The 17492-nt window shown below is 46.8% G+C and overlaps 1 protein-coding gene across 1 annotated transcript in view; it reads right to left on the bottom strand.

Moving 5' to 3' along the window:
- Positions 1–4219: 4219 nt before the first annotated feature.
- ADAMTS2 (ADAM metallopeptidase with thrombospondin type 1 motif 2) overlaps positions 4220–17492 on the bottom strand; it is a 285590-nt gene continuing 272317 nt past the window's right edge. Inside the window, exons 21-22 of the mRNA XM_070417030.1 lie at positions 17008–17097; positions 4220–7765 (exon numbers count right to left, since the gene is read on the bottom strand). Of these exons, the coding sequence (XP_070273131.1) occupies positions 7314–7765; positions 17008–17097 (542 nt within the window). The 3' untranslated portion in view covers positions 4220–7313. The remainder of the gene's footprint in view (positions 7766–17007; positions 17098–17492) is intronic.

Consider the following 17492-nt stretch of genomic DNA (forward strand, 5'->3'; position numbering starts at 1 on the left):
TGATGGCTGCCAGTACGGCAGTGGTGGTGGGAGCCTCTCCTGCCTCCTCAGCAGCGCTAAGGATGTCCGACTGCAGTTTAGGCCTGCTCTCCCCTGGCAAGTGGACATCCCCCCAGGGCTGCCGGGCTGCCAGAGGGATGTGTGATTGCCATCTTAGGCCCAATCCCCTGGGGAGCGGGCCTAAGCCAGCAGGTGGTCATCCCCTGAGGGGTCCCAGACTGCGAGAGGGCACAGGCCAGGCTGAGGGACCCCCCTCCCCCCGGAGTGCACAAATTTTTGTGCACCGGGCCTCTAGTCTATATATAAACGCCTAAGCGACCAGCTGACTGGTTGACTGGCCAGTAGATATGACGTGCACTGACTACCAGGGGGCAGACGCCCAACGTAGGAGCTGCTGAGCTGTGGTCACTTGGCATCGGCAGTTCTCGGGTGACACACTCAGAACCAGAGAGAAGGGAGCCCGATTCCGGGGTTCATCACCCGAGAACTGCCCTCTCGCAATCCCGGACCCCTCAGGGGATGTCGGAGAGCTGGTTTCAGCCCAATCCCCACAGGCCAGGCCGAGGGAACACACGGATTCTTGCATGGGGCCTCTAGTGTGTATATAAATATATACATATTTCAAACATGCCAAATTTTACACTTACATATGTGCAGTTTATTGTATGTCAGTTATACCTTAAAACTATTTTTAAAATTGAGTGTGTATTTTGTATCTTTGCTTTTTGATTTAATTTTCGATTAATTCCTTTATATTTTGTTAGTCCACAGTGAAATAAAAACATTAAAATTTTATCTTTTGTGAGCACTGTTCTAAGGATTTGCATTGGTGGAAAGGTGGAGTCATAATATAGGGTGTCCCCCCAAAATATATACATACTTAACAGCTGATATTTCACTTAATTTTGAAAATGAACTATATGTTATTAAATACTGACTTTATAATCATTTAAAGTGTGTATACATTTTTTTTTGGGATGCCCTGTAGATTTGATAAGTTAAAAATGCATGTAGTAAAAAAATAAATAAATGCATGTTGCCCAGCTGGAGTGGCTCAGTTGGTTGAGCATCATCCTGATTTGATTCCTGGTCAGGGCACATGCCTGGGTTGTGGGTTTGATCCCCTATTGGGGCACTTAGGGAAGGCAACTGATCAGTGTTTCTCTTTCACATGGATGACTCTCTCTCTCTCTCTCTTAGCATGTCCTCAGGTGAGGATTAAAAAAAATGCATGTTGAAATTTCTTGAATAATCATTAAAAAAAGAAAAAGCAGTATATATCTTGAAAACTAACCAAGGGCTAAAATGGAACAGGGAAAAAACACTCAATCCAAAAAAAAGGCAAGGAAAAAACACACAAATTAGTCAAGACAAATAGCACACAAGAACACTGGTGTCAGTGATGGCAGTAAATGTAAAGGACTAAATAGTCTAATCAAAATTTTATAAATGTTAGGCCATATTAAAATATGTTTACAAAGTAAAAATAGAGCACATAGGATATAGAAAATTTTGAAAGTAAAAGAATAGAATTATATTATGCAGCTACTAAACAAAAGGAAGCTGATATAGCTATATTAATGGGGGAGATGTTTCAAGACTGACATTATTTATGGAAATAACATTGATCAATTAATTTAGATAAAGAGATAATGTTACCAAGAACAAAGTAATTAGAAATTTGTATACTCCCATTAATGTGGCCTCAAAATAGTAAAACGATAGGCAAAATATGATAAAACTGCAAGGAGAAATAGAAACATATACAATCGGTGCGAGGTATTAAAACTACTTTCTACCACCCTGGTTGATTTGGCTCAGTGGTTATAGTGTCGGCCCATGGACCAAAGAGTTGTGTGTTTGATTTCTGGTCAAGGGCACATTCCTCGGTTGCAAGTTCCCAGTCCCAGTAGGGGTGTGTGTGGGAGGCAACTAATTGATGTGTTTCTCTCACGATGATGTTTCTCTCTCTCTCTTTCTCCCCCTCTTCCCTCCCTTCTACTCTCTCTAGAAATCAATGGAAAAAATATCCTTAGGTGAGGATTTAAAAAAACACAAAACTACTTTCTATCAAATTCATAGACCAAGAAGACAACAAAATCAAGATATGAATAAAAATATAACAAATTTGAAATAATGGACATATGTAAGATACTATATCCAACAATTGTCAATTACATATTTTTTTTTGAACAAAGTACAATAGTTACAACAATTGACCATATCCCGGGACATAAAGCCAGCTTCAATAAATTTCAAAGGGTAGAAACCTTTCATAAAATGTTTTCTGACCACAAGAAAATAAGCTAGAAATTTGTAATATTCCACAACTAGACAATTTCCCAATGTTTGGAAATTAAGCAACATGCTTTAAAATAACACTAGGCCTAAAAGGAAGTCACAACAAAAGTAATAAAATATTTGGAATGGAATGGTAATAAATGTATGAAATATCAAAATTTTAGGGGTACAGCTTAAGCAGTGCTTACAGGGAAATTTATAGCCATAAATGCATAGAATTAAAAAGAAAGGTTGAAAATCAGTGATCTAAGTGTTCATTTAAAGATACTAGAAGAATGTTAGTTGAACTAAAGCATTGGTAACTTTCATGCACTGTGGGGCAGTCACACCCTGTCTTGGTATATTTTTATGTGTACTTGAGGTTGGACTGTCGTGGGGCAGTCCCCACATGGCACAGTGTGGAAGTTTCACTCTGACAGGCCAGCACTTCCTGGACCCTGCCTGTGTAGTCTCTACCTGGTCATGAATGGATGTGAAAGCTTATACATAGGAGAGTTGAGGAGGTAAGCAAAGACCGTTTAGGACAGTGGTTCTCAACCTTCCTAATGCTGCGACCCTTTAATACAGTTCCTCATATTGTGGTGACCCCCAATTTCATTGTTACAAATTAAACATAATTAAAGCATAGTGATTAATCACAAAAACAATATGTAATTATATATGTGTTTTCCTATGGTCTTAGGCGACCCCTGTGAAAGGGTCGTTCGACCCCCAGAGGGGTCGCGACCCACAGGTTGAGAACCACTGGTCTAGGACATGTATAATTTGGGGTGTGCATACAAATATTTAGATATAAAATCATGGGAGTATGGATTATTAGTAATATCACAAGACTGAAGAAACAACTCTGTGGAACCATGAGGTATAGAGGGTAAGTTACTGGCCATGTGGTCTCTAAGGCAGGATATGACCATGGCTTAGCTGCTCTGTGCCTGTGAGTCAGGGACTTACACAGTGCACAGAGGAGGGGGTGGTGGCCAGAACCTCTGCAATCAAATAATTTAGCTCCTTTTAACCATCTGTCCACATCTTCATAAAGCACAGATTGGGTTTTCCTTACCACTTCCTGTGTAACCCAGACCTGTTTTCTAAAGGAACCTTTCTGAGCTATCTGGTTATGAATAACCTTTGCAAACATTTCATCTCAGCCACTTCTGCTTACTCAACTGACCTTCCTCCCCTACTCCGAAAAAACACACACACACACAGACACACACACACACTTCCTGTTTTCTGGTGCAAAGGACAACTGTACTATGAAAACAGAGTCCAAACAAATTACAATGAACAAGATGAGAAATCTTGTGCATCCCAAAGCCACCTGCAGCCCCCGTCCAAACTAGTATGATTTCTTGGTACATGTTGTTGGCCTCCTCCTTGGCTGGGGAATTTTGCACCCTTCAGCCTTCCTTCTCCCCAACACCTGTATTAAAGAGGGCCAGAGCAAATGGACTTGTCTTTTATAGGTAGGGTTACCAAGTTAAAATACAGGATTCTCAGTTGAATTTGAATTTCAGAGAAACAACAAAAATTTTTAGTATAAAAATGGAACATATACTAAACATTATTTGTTATTCTCTGAAATTCAAGTTTAACACAACATCTAGTATTTTTCCAGGAAGCCCTAACTATAGCAGAGAAGGCGATATAATTGGGGAGGAGGAAGTGTCTGGAGAGTCTTCATCTCCTCTCTGAACTAAAGGTTTCCTTGGGAGCTGTGGGATTACTCAAGTCACCTGGAGAGCTGACTCCATGCGCAGCTGGGAGAGGGATGGGTCCCTCTGGCTGCCTCTCACCCTTCACTGGTCCCCTCCTCACCTCTTGGCCTTTTGAGGGCAGCACATCCTTCCATCTGCTCAAGTCCAGGCTGGGAATGGGGACAAGTGTCATCGAGGTAAGAAACAACACAAGCACGATGTGCAAAAACACAGATGTTTGACTTTAATAAGTTATAAAATCAAAGAACCAAATTTTACTATACAGAAAACAGATGTATTGTTTGCTGTGATCAGTAAGATAAAATGTGATTGGAGTTCAGCACCGTGATGATTTTTTTGTGCTGGCTGCCTGTCACACAGGAGTACACAGTCACCTGATAGGCTTTTCTATTGAGCACCATTTATACACTCCAAACAAAGAAACAAGCAAAAAAACAAAGACAAAAAATAAAACTTAAAATACAAATGAAATGCTTATATGTGAAATTCCATGGGTTTTCCAAAAGCAATATATCAGAGAGCCAGGTCCCAAAATGCTAGCACAAGTCTCCCTGTGAACATAAAGTGATCCCCGAGACCCTCAGCTGGTTTTTTTAGAATTGTGGACAGAGAACATCTGAATCACACATGGTGTTATGAAACTCAGCTAGAATAGCTGTGTGGCCTTCCCCATGAGGCAGGAGCTTTGAACACAGGGCTGGCCGGCTGGCCGGCCGGACACTGGCTCTGGAAGCTCAGCACTGTTGCTAAGCCTGCTCTCCAACTGTCCCAAGCTCAGTGATTTTCAGTTTTTCAGAGCTGCATGGACTGCATTCCTTAGGGAGAGACCTCTGAGGACTGCTTACTACTGGAGAACTCTGGATATATGGTCCAAGGCACTGAGTATGGCATGTTAGGACATGGCCTTGCTGGCATACAGCTTCCAGAGCACATCTCTCTCCCGCTGGCCAAAGACAGGTACCCATGGCAATGTCCCAGCTAGGGGCTCTCCAAGGACTTCCAGCCCCAAGGTATGTAGTCCCACTTTGCCAGGATCTGGGTGGGAGTGGACCTTTCTGATTCTGAGGCCCCAGGCTGGGTAAACTGAGTAATACTCTCTGCACAGGTTAATCACCCCAAACTTCCTTTACATCATTCCAAGACAGACCCAAGCAAGAACTGCCCAGTCTTTCAGGCCGTGACTAATACCAGCTGCCATGAGAGAAAGCAGAGGGACCCATTTCCTAATTATAATGACAGGATTGTGAAAGTACTGTATACCACACCTTACTAGAGAAGAAGTGATACTATGAGAGATGTTCAAAACGTTTTCTCCAGTTAGTTCTTAGGAGTCAGCAAACTCCTTTAGACATTGCACAGTGTCTGAGCATGTGTGGGGCATGGTGACAGAAAGAGAGGGCAGCTATGCCAGGGGACAGAAAGGCTGGTCATCACCCAGTTGGACAGTTAAGCATCATCCCAGATACGGTTCTCACTATGTCCTACACCCTTTCTTTGTCCCTTAGGCTACCCACACAGACACACTCACACACATGCACAGATTCACACACACAGACTTAGCACCTCAAAACTCAATATAAAGTTGCTGTCATGGTGCTTTCTTGAGCCTCAGTATTTTTGTCCATATAATGGGGACTTAAACAAAAAAGAGTTTTCTAAGATCTGACTGGCAGGAATAAAAAGGCTCTAGAACTCTTGTGGGTATGAAAAGCCTAAGAATTATGTGTTAAGGGAGGCCCAGCTAAGGAGCTAATGTGCCCCCCAGGTCTTATAATTTTGGGAAATTTAAGCTGCATGTTAATATCTATGCAGGGAGAGGTAAAAATTAGCCATTGTTGTCCCACCCATCCCCACCCACTCCCTTATTTTTCACTCATTCACATCTTGCTCACAAAGCACCATTCTGCCGAAATAGAAACTGTTACTGTTTGGAAGGAGCAAAAGATACAGCGGGCTCTCCCCACCTCCTACCCAATGCCTCCCATCAGAGGACAGATCTGGCAGTTCCCTATTGAAACTTCTAAGGGATGAAAGTGGGGGCAGGGCTGGGGGGCTGGAAGGCTCCAATAGGGCAGGCCTATCCCCCACAAGCAAGACTGGTGTTCAGAAGCATACCCAAGCCTGAAAAGTCCATCGTAGGTCCCTCAGGCATGACCATCCTGGTGGCAGCACTCCCACCCCTCTGGGAGAGACAGCCTTGACCACTCACTGGACTTCCCAGCACAGCGCATGCCTGTCAGCCTTCCCATGCACTTGTGGAAGGGGAGAGCCCTTCTGGGGAGCTGCAGGGCCGAGGCCAGGCTGGCCAGATGGGACAAGCAAGGCCAGGGTTCATGGAGAGGAGAGAGACCTGGGAGTGCACTCCACTGGCTTATCTCGCAGAAAACGTGACCCCCTTTTTAGATCAATCCTCAAGCCAGAGTTAAAAGATTCCCGGGACTTTCCTAGGAAGAAATGGGCAGCGTCACAGCTCAGACATAGCTGAGATAGCACAGCTGGTGAGCACCAAGTGGGTCAGATGGCTTCCCCTAAGTCCTTAATTGGCCAGGCTATGTCAGGCCATGCCTGAGACCAGAGGCTGCAGCCTGGCGGCCCTACACCCTGACAGACTCCCAGCCTCCTCAGAGTATTTTGAGCTGATCTTTAAAGACAGAATTTTCACACGAAATCTAGACTTCTAGTGAAAAAGCATGCTATCTGGCAGCAGGCCAGTTCTCACAGAGGCAGTAATGCTAGACACTCAGCAGCTCTCAGGTTGGTCCTGGTCCCCAGCTGCCACCACACTCATCCTCACCACCTGCCTGGCATTGAAGGCACTGGAGTCCACAGCCTCAACCTCAATGTGCTCATCTTAGTGACTGGGAAGTTAGTGAATAAATCATTGTTTCCTAAGAGTCCCCATGGGGCTCGTGACTAGGCCTGGGGATTAGAAGGACATGTCTTGTGTTTCTAGAAGGGTTGTCACTACTGGTTACTGCTCAGAAACGTGAGGCAAATGTCTTCTTTCTCCAAGTTATCCTCTCTCACTGACAAAGGGTACCCAGTCCCACAGTTCAGGATTTGGAACATTCTGGGGCTGGGACACCCATGTGCTCTCCTTGTTGCCACATGTTCACAACCATATATATAATACACACATGTCTATTTTTATGTGATTCTCCCTCTGTTACCTCAAAACTTTTGGGACTCAGGAATTGTGACTTAATCACCATGACACAGGATTTGCCATCCCATGGAATATCTCTATAAGCAAGAAAAAAATGCTATTGATGCTACCTTTCCATTTTATTAGAACTATCCGAGGATCTCTTTCTTCCTCATCTCATCAATGAGCTCTTGGATCCTTTGGTTTCTGGTCTTCTCATATGGGCTTGGCCGTCGAGGGATTAGGTTGGGTGGCTGGACTTCATTGTTCAGACGATTGATTTTGTAGGGCACGTCAACAGCATTGGTTTCTGGGTGATCCTTAGTGGCATTGGTGCTGGAGGCATTGAGAGGCACCTCCAAGGGCGTGCCTGGCGCAGGCTGCACCTCCATGACTAGAGTGGGGACGGGGAGGGTGGGCATGAGCTCCTCAATGTCATTATGCTTCCCGGGCGGTGGCCTTGCCCTGTCATCCACATCAGTGAGGTTGTCATGCAGGTTACAGGACTTGCAGCACAGCTTGTTGTAGCCTGGGATGGAGCAATAACGAGACAGGACTTCCATCCTACAGAACATTGACTTGTCGCCTTGGCAGCGGCCCTCTGAAAGAGAAAAGTGGGACAAATAACCGAAGGACAAGATAAGGGAAATGTTGTGTTCCTACAGGGAACAGCTTGCTGCAGGAGACATTTGAAAGAGCCCAGAGACAGTGCACAGGCAAGAGAGCTCACACAGAAAGTCTATGTGGTTTCCATGTCAGAGGAGTGCCTGACCTGCCCTGGATGCAGCCACACATGCTGTGAGCAATGGTCCCCTCCTCCAAGCAGGCCCCAGCTGAGTCTAGATTTTTCACTGTCCCTTAGAGTTTGAGACAAAAATGAGACCTGTCTGTTCTTGGGGGGGGGGGGGGGGGGGGGGGCGGGAGGGTGGGAGTGGGGGGGGATGGAGTGATTCCAACTCATTTTAAAGAGTGGGACTTCACCAGATCTTTACATGTGACATCTCTGTGGTAATGGTTGACGCTACAATAATCTATAATCAGTAACTATAACAAAATTAAACCCAAAAGAACCAATTCCTAAAACCTGATAGAGCAAACCCAGAGCCTTGGCTGTGGCCTCACCACACTCCTCACATTTGTTCCAATCCTCACCAAACTCCCCAGATGATCATTGTTTCTGAAAAGTGCCTAAAGGGAAATTTAAAATGTGGGTTTTCTTCCATTTGCTTTAACTTACCTGAGAGCTTCAAGTCCTGCTCCATCCACCCCATTGCCCTGCTGCACTGCGCTTCTAGCCATTTCTCAAGCAAACGGCTCCATAACTTGATGCCTTCACATACGCAGATCCTTCTGCCCAGCACATCCTTCCCTGTCCTTCCTGCCAGTACACTGGTCATCCATAGTCCAGCTTGCATGGGGAGCCTGACTCTTTCCTTGGAGGCCACATTGTCTCTCTTTCCCCATGCGGCTGCCTTCTCCCTAGCCTAGCTCCAACTCTGTCTGCAGCTAGATTGAGTCAACCCATCCAACTCCTCTTGTTTTCTCGCCCCCCTCACTCTCTGTGTTCTTTCTAAATTCCCATTTCTCTTCCTTTCCCCCTACCACTGCATTTCACATACAATACAAATATTGAGATGATTTACAAAAATTCATTCAATATGAAGGAATGAGTAATATCACAGGGGGCATTTGACCTTATAAATTCTTGATTACTAACCTCAATGGGCCCCACTCTGCCTACTTGTTTCTCTGCTCAGACACTCTGCTTTCCACAGTGAGGCCCACAACCTTTCCCATACAAACCTCTGCTGTGACCTCTCTTCCCTCACTCTCCTTAGTTGACCTCATCTCCTACTGAGGAGGAAGGAGGGGAGGAAGGGCAGCCATGGGATGGGAACCACATCTACAGATTCACTCTGTGCACCAATATACAGATTATCTACACCTATATCTGCAGCTATGCCAGCCTATCCAAACTTTCCGCCACAGCAGACAGGCAGGCCCCTCCATTCAGGATTCCTGGTTCTGACATTCACCTGCTGTGTGGCCACTGCTCAAGCCTGTAATTTTCCCTATAGGCTGGTGACCACTTAGTTGGACACTAACCCCAAACTCCCCAAGGTTTAGATTCATGGATACAACTTCCTACTAGACATCCCCTAACCCCAACAGTCCCTAAGCTGCCTGAGAATTCACACATGCAGCCCAAACCCACAGCCTCTGCTGGTACCATCTGTCTCAGAGAATGTCTTTCAGGCACACACCCCATCCAGCCATTTCCAAGTCCATTAGCATTTCCTCCTACACCTTCTCGGATATGTGCATGCTCTCTTCCCTCTCACCTCCACACACTGTGGCCACACTGGTTAAAGCCACCTTTCTGCCTGCTTATCTACAATCAGAATGTTTTTCAACTGGAAATGTGACCATGTCGTTGTCCTGAGTGAAGCCCCTGCTTTGCCCCTTATTTTCTGAGTGAAGAGCTGTCCCCATCACCTCTCTGGTTTCCCACAGGCCTTGGACCTCCTTCTCTGTTTGGGGCTCCTTCTGGCCACAGAGCCTTTGCACATACTGAGCCTCTCGCCTCCAGCTGCCCTCTTCTTCTCCTCTAGTCTCAAATGAAACACATCTTCCTCATACAAGTATTGCCTACCTCCCTTAGGAGGTTAAATCCCACTGGTGTGTGGTCTCCTGGTGTCACAAGTCTCCCCTTCTCAGCACTTCATCCCAGTTGGTAAGCTCACATTTAATTGTCAGGTAAAGTGACAAATGTGTGACTTGTTCATTATCCTGTAAGCACCAAATGGCAGAGGCCCAAGCTATAGTTGAATGCCCCCTTTATCCCAGAGCCTAGAAGAGTGAATGAAAGAAGGAGTAAAGGTACAAATGTAAGCAATATAAATGTGAATAACGGAGGAAGTCCAGAACAGGAAATTTATGCATTTTATAATAGCAACTTTACAGGCAAGAACACATAGAGGCACCTACTAACCAGAGGTGGAACCAATTTGGGTCCTGAGCATCTAAGTGGCCAAACTAGGGAGGAAGCATGACTGGCTTCAGGACCCACAGTGCGAAGAGATAAACACAGATCGGCTGGTCAAGAACAGCCCTGGTCTTCCTAACCTTGAGATTGAGCAACAGGCTCACAACGTGGAGGGAGAAAGACAGACAGGTGGTTGAGGGCCGAGGGTTGATTCCAGAAATCAAGTTAGAAGATCCAGAGATGTTGCTTTCAGGTTTTAAAATTAATAGATGAAATCGTACACAGATGTCCAAAATATGAGACAGATGAAATCAGAGTAGTCTTGTTTGAAACCCACTGGATGGGAGGGGCTCAGAGTCCGTCTCCCTTCCTTCCCCCTCCCTGGCCACTGCCCCTTTTTGGCAGGTGAACTGTGTGAAAAACACTGGTCACAGACCTCAGGGAGACCCAATGGTCAGCTGGGAACTGGGGAGGGGCAGAGGCACAGATGAGGAGGGAGCCTGGCCTGGCAGCACTGCTGGGAGTGGGGCCACTCCTGCCACACAGCATGCCCTCTCCTGTTACTAGAGCCTTTTTCTTCACTCCTAGCAAGGTTGGTATTAAGCATCTTCCCTCACTTGTGTCCCACTAAGCTGGAATCCTAAGAAGCAGACATCACATCAGTCTAAGCCAGGGGTTGGCTAACTACATCCTCGGGCCAAGTCAGTCCCTCCAACTGGTTTGGTAAATAAGGTTTTACTGGAACAGGCATGCCATTCACTTATTATCTACAGCTGCTTTCTCACTTCAAAGGCAGAGTTGAGTAGTTGTGGGGGAGACCACATGTCCCCCAATGTTATCTGGCCATTTAGAGTAAAAGTTTGCTGACTTCTGGTCAAGTGCTTGGCAGTGTCCTTAGTGCCCTGGTCAGAGCTTGACACAGAAAGCACTTGGCAACTGTTGCTGAGTGAATGGACACATTGGGATGAGCCATCCATTTCCCTGACACAAATAGGCTGATGACAGCGGGGGCCAGGCTCCCCCCAGGGTGCCTCCCTTCTACCTGGCTTAAATATTGGACTTCTGGGTCTGATTTCCTTTGAATACTTGGCTGCATTGCTTTAACTTTTTAAAAATTAAAATAAGTCAATGAATATGTAAATAATTGAGAAAGCTACTGGCCAAGAGCTTGGCTATGCTTATATCAGCCTAGATTAATTTCAAAAGAATCATTACCCATCACCCTTAAAAGGATATGAATGGTTGTGGGTTTTTAAGTAGCATCTCTGAGCACTGAGACAAAGAAGAGGAAATTATACCACCGAAGGCTGAACGACATGTACTGAGGCACTGACTGGCCCAGGATTATAACTTCAGTTTCCCAACACTCCATCCTCAGCCATTTCCAGCAGCAGCAACGCACGGCAAGACCTACTGCCTTCCAGTGAACAAACTGGTGAGAATAAACCCATTGTCACAAGTTGAAGTCTGTGTGCCATTCCCACAGTCTTGGCTGTATCTGAATTAATAACCTGTGTGATTATTTGCTTAATAGTTTTCTCCTTTAAATTACCTCATTTTTCAACTTAAATTTTATTTTAGAAGAAAATTTTACACTACTATTCATGTCAAACTATTGTGGTAAATAAGGTACAAAGAGAAGTTGTAGGTCTTCTTAAGTCAATTTATAAGTCCAATTTTAATTCCTCAAATTCCAGGGAGAGACTGACCAACCCTGTTATAAGTGAAGGCAAAGGCTCAGGTGACAGGAGAGGGCATTGCTGTGTGGCCTGAGTTGGAAAGAAATGAGCAAGCGTGAGAGATGCCCTCGAGGTGGTCGTGGAGGACAATAAGGACGAGGATCTGCTGCTGCGTGTACTCAGGCCACATTTTTTTTTAAAATTAATTAAATCTTTATTGTTCAGATTATTACATTTGTTCCTCTTTTTTTCCCCCATAACTTCCCTCCATCCAGTTCCCACCCCACCTTCCTCCCTCACTCCCCACCCACTGTCCTCATCCATAGGTGCGCGATTTTTGTCCAGTCTCTTCCCGAATCCCCTTCACCCCTTTCCCCCACAAGGATAGCCAGTCCACTCCCTTTCTATGCCCCTGATTCTATTATAATCACCAGTTCATTCTGTTCATCAGATTATTCACTTGATTTTCAGATTCACTTGTTGATAGATGTGTATTTGTTGCTCATAATTTGTATCTTTACCTTTTTCTTCTTCTTCCTCTTCTTAAAGGATACCTTTCAGCATTTCATATAATACTGGTTTAGTGGTGATGAACTCCTTTAGCTTTTTCTTACCTGTGAAGCTCTTTATCTGACCTTCAATTCTGAATGATAGCTTTGCTGGATAAAGTAATCTTGGTTGTAGGTTCTTGGTATTCATCACTTTGAATATTTCTTGCCACTCCCTTCTGGCCTGCAAAGTTTCTGTTGAGAAATCAGCTGACAGTCGTATGGGTATTCCCTTGTAGGTAACTGACTTTCTTTCTCTTGCTGCTTTTAAGATTCTCTCTTTGTCTTTTGCTCTTGGCATTTTAATTATGATGTGTCTTGGTGTGGTCCTCTTTGGATTCCTTTTGTTTGGGGTTCTCTGCGCTTCCTGGACTTGTTAGTCTATTTCTTTCACCAGGTAGGGGAAGTTTTCTGTCATTATTTCTTCAAATAGGTTTTCAATATCTTGCTCTCTCTCTTCTCCTGGCACCCCTTTAATTCGGATGTTGGTACGCTTGAAGCTGTCCCAGAGGCTCCTTACACTATCTTCATATTTTTGGGTTCTTTTTTCATTTTGCTTTTCCGGTTGGGTGTTTTTTGCTTCTTCGTATTTCAAATCTTTGACTTGATTCTTGCAATCCTCTAGTCTGCTGTTGGGAGTCTGTATAATATTCTTTATTTCAGTCAGTGTATGCTTAATTTCTAGTTGGTCCTTTATCACAACCTCGAGGGTCTCATTAGATTTCTTGTAGATCTCATTAAGTTTATTGGCAGTTTCTAGAAAATTATTGAAAAACCTTAAAAGTGTGGTTTTGAACTCTATATCCAGTAGTTTGCTTTCCTTTATTTCTGTCATTTGTGTCCTTTTTCTTTGTCTCTGCATTTTTTATGCTTCCCTGTGTTGATAAAGTGGTTTTCTGTGCTAAGTGTCCTCTAGGGCCCAGTGGTTCAGCCTCCCCAATTACCTGAGGACACTCTTGGTGCACCCTTTTGTGGTCTTTGTGCACAGTCTTGTTGTAGTTAAGCCTTGATTGTTGTAGGTGTCACTGGGAGGAATTGACCTCCAGGCCAATTGGCTGTGAGAATCAGCTGTGTCTGCAGTGGGAGAACTTCTGTGCTGGAGCCACCCCTCTGGGGCAAGACTTGCTTCAGTGGGGCTTTGGTGCTCACTGAGTCTGCCCCTGAGTGTGTCCTTTATGGTTCCACGGAGCTTCAAACCGGATGGTCCTACTCTGACCACTGGGTTTCCTGGCTCCTGGATCTCTAGGGAGGTGCTAATCTAGCCTTTGCCTGAGGCTATCCAGCAAAAGCCTCCCTGCAGGGCTTGGGCGGGGCGGGTCCCACGGGATCAACAGGGTGGGGCTAGCAGTTATGGCTGCTCTCAGTCTTGCCTTCAGAGGCTCTGCTTCTCAATGTCCTGGTAATCACTGCAAGCCCCTCGGAGAGAAAGCTGCCCTTGAGTTCCGACTGATGCCAGACAGTCCTGCTTCTCCCGTATGACTCTGGGTCCCTAGAGACTTGCCCGGAACTGGAGCTCAGAGCCTGAGACTCCCTCCCGATTGAAAACAACAACTGCGCCCTCAGCCGCCAGCCTCATGCACCTCTGCACCTTAGTATTTCACCTCCGCACTGCACCTCCTCTGAGTCTTGGTATGCTTTTCTCTTTCCTTCTAGTTGTAGAATTTCTACTCAGCTAGCCTTCCTGTGGTTCTGGATGATGTCCGTTCCGTCTTTTAGTTGTATTTTTGAAGTGGTTGTTCTCGGCAGCAAACTCTGGTGTTTACCTATGCCGCCATCTTGGTTTCTGTCTTCTGAGGCCACATTTACAGGCAACCCGAATCACCTTTGTCCCCCACACTTGGGAAAAGCCTGGGGTGGAGAAAGCTTTGTTTTCTTTTCTCTGCACCATTTCAACTTTCAAAAGATTGTGTGACAAATTAAAGAAGTGGCAGGCATCCCTCGTCTGCCCACACCTCCATCACCTTGGCTGTCCCCAAGCATACAGCACTCTGGGGGTTTCTCCCTATTTGTCCGGAAAGCAGACTGAGTGAACGCAGTTCTGTTAGACAGAGTTGCCTTGGTCTCCTTGTCTATCTTGAGCTGGAATTCCTTTCCATGGCCAGAGCACTGGGCAGACAGGACTCAAGCCACAACTACCATGAACCCCACCCTGCAAACTGACACCTGGGGCTTGGCACTGTGCCCTGAAAGCCTATATCCATGACTTACGGTAACCCCACGTCAAACTTTCTCATTGTTTTCCTCCTCCCTGCCTGGGACCCTTCATAGGAAAGGGAGAAGAGAGATACCTACCCACTGGCAGGGCACCACTCAGGCTCCAGATGCGAGATCCCTGTGAGACCCTACCCTTCTGTCTGGTCCTTGTTAGCATGCTGAATAAATGCACAGGCCCTGTGGCTTCTAAGGGCAGGCGTGGCTGAGCACACACAATCATGACTATGATAGGCCAGATGTCTAGAGCCACCACTGCCTTGCCCTTCTCCTGACTCAGACTCTCCTGGGCCCGATGGGCACCTCTTCTTTCCTGAACAGAGAGCTGAGAGATGAAAGCTGCCCCGGGGGCCAGAGTGGTGGCCTGATGGTGGGCCAACACTGTCTTGGATCCTGACCTCACATTTTTACTGCATGGCTCAGATCCCCTCCAAGGTGGGGACTGTAAGAGCGCCAACCAGGAGGAGAACACAGGTGTTCCTGGAGGTGCTTGTTTAGCACGAATGACTCGGAACTCAAAGTCACAGTGGTGTATCTTCACAGGGGAGGGGCATGTCTCCACAGTAGAGGGACCTTAAACATCTCATTTGGCAAAGGAAAGGTCAGTAAAGTCCATTGAATCAGAAACCAAGGAACTAATGGGACAGAGGGCACTCACAGCTCCATGTGCCATCAGCCATGGAGAGGACGAGAAGGAGCCAGCCAACAGTGTGCCGAACCCAAGCACCCAGTTTCACTGAAATTTTTATTGAGTTTATTTGTGGGCTGCATGACAGGAAGTCCTTCCAGCGTTAGTAAGAATAAAAGGTCATTTTCACAGTCACTTTGGCACACACTCACATGGTCTCATTAAAAAAAACAAACACTGGAAAGCAACGACAATGAAACCTATATAATATGCCATAAATACATACAAAACACTAGTAAAATATCCCTGATAAACCAAAGTGCATGTAGACAGAGAGAACAATGCCCAGGAGTGTACGGCACCTTCCCAGAGTCACTCTTGTCACTCGCATGGCCTAGTCAAAGTTGGAAGTTAACAGTCGTGAGAATTAGTACACACCGAGTATTTACATAACAGTAATCAGTGCCAGGAGGCTGGTGTTGGTGGGGATGCTATTATATTCACAGGTGGACAGCGCTGGGGTGTGCAGTGGGAGTGGTGGCGGGAATGCTACACGGGTTACTTGAAGGGCCAAGAATGTTGCCCTCTGGAGTAAGGCAGAGCTGTGGGAGTGCCCACAAGGGCTCCAGCAACAGTCGGCGCCACTGGCCAGTGGGTGTCCTTCCTACACAGGTGGCCTGAGAGTGCGTGGGTCCCTACACAGGCCAAGGGGCACAGGGAGCCAGGCCACCTGATTAAGAAACCTTATTCTTGGCCAAAGATGGATAACTTAGACCACCTCCCGCTGGACCTGCCTCCTACCTGGATCACGTCCCCCTCTGAAGCTGGAGTTAGTAGCCAATTCTGTTACCTTTCAACTTTAAGGCATTTTCTACATAGTTTTGTCTAAGCAAAAAAGCAATAAAAATTGAGGTAATTCTGTAGTTGTTCACACTGGCAGGTGGCCGCATCCGTATCAGTCTCTCACTCTCTCATGCTCTCACCCCTGATGGGGCCATGTGTGCATGATAAGGAAAGGCCATTGGAGCTAATGGACCAAGAATGGGAGTGGCAGTGTGTCCCTATGTCCCACTGGAGGGACACATACCACGCCTCCTTCATTTGACCTGAACCTGCCTGAGGAGACAGGGCATGGGGGCAAGGGCTGTGTGAGTTGGACACAAAGGCCACAGGAAACAGGCCACAGTCACATGAGTCAGGAGGACACACTCAGCACAGGGTCAGCAGCAGCAGCAGCAGCAGCAGCAGCAGAAGAAGAAGAGGCAGCCGGGAAGCCCCCAGTATAACGCTGGACCCTTAGGGCCGGGCTACCCAGCATGGCAGCACAAACTGCAGACCTCAAGAGCCCCAGTCTCTGGGTGGTGGGTGCATTTGAAAGGGGATGGGCAGGCTTCCCCTTGACTTCCAACCTACAGCTCCAGCTTGGGGGGATGTGGCCCCACGAGGTGGTCACTAAGTGGTCACATTCTCACTTAGGCTGCTGGCCCTACCAGCACCATGACAGATCTTTGACCCTTTACAAGTCATCACCAACCAGGTCCCGGACCCCCCACAAGAGGCCAGTGCCAGGGCCTTGCCTCTGTAAGGCTGGCCCTCCCGGCCAGGTGGCCAGCAGCTCTGAAGGAGATGGTTGAGCTCAGAGGCCCAGGAGAAAACAGAGTCAACCGAGAGCACTCAGCAAAAGTCAGGGAAGTTTTCCATAGAAAGAGAGGAGGGGAGCCCACGGCAAGCTCCACAAGGCGCAGGGCATGCACTGGAGGGCAGAGGCAGAGTTATAAACGGGCCGGTTACTTGACGAAGACTTCTGGACCTGCGAGTCGGGGTCCGGTCGGGACAGCCACTGAACCACATAGCTCTTCTTAGAGGGGTCAGAGATGTTTCCTAGAGGGAAGAGAAAGGGACTGCGGCTGCTGGGGCACCAGCCAGGGCTTCCCAGCCCCCTGCTCCATAGACCCTGGCATCCTTGGGAAGGGCAATGAGGGCATTCAAGGCTCTCCCTTATAACAGATGGGCCTGTGTCTCTCTTCCCAACGCTCTTGCATCCTGGTCTCAGCTATGGAGTAGCTATGGCACACAGGCGCTGCTGGCCTCCTGACCTGTGTACTGCTCCTCCACACCCAGTCCTGCTCCCCAGCTGAGCACAAACTGCCTGCTCCAGGAATGCAGGGACCCAGTGAATCGGGATCTACCACCTCTGCCCCCAGCTGGAGTGGGCACACCGGACCCCGCTGAGCTCCCTTCTCTGTAGACAGAACTTGTATGGGGTCTACATCTTG

The sequence above is a fragment of the Myotis yumanensis genome, unplaced genomic scaffold (assembly GCF_028538775.1).
Source record: "Myotis yumanensis isolate MYYU_CA2020_CCGP unplaced genomic scaffold, mMyoYum1.0.hap1 SCAF_5, whole genome shotgun sequence".
In the NCBI taxonomy this organism is placed as follows: Eukaryota; Metazoa; Chordata; class Mammalia; order Chiroptera; family Vespertilionidae; genus Myotis; species Myotis yumanensis.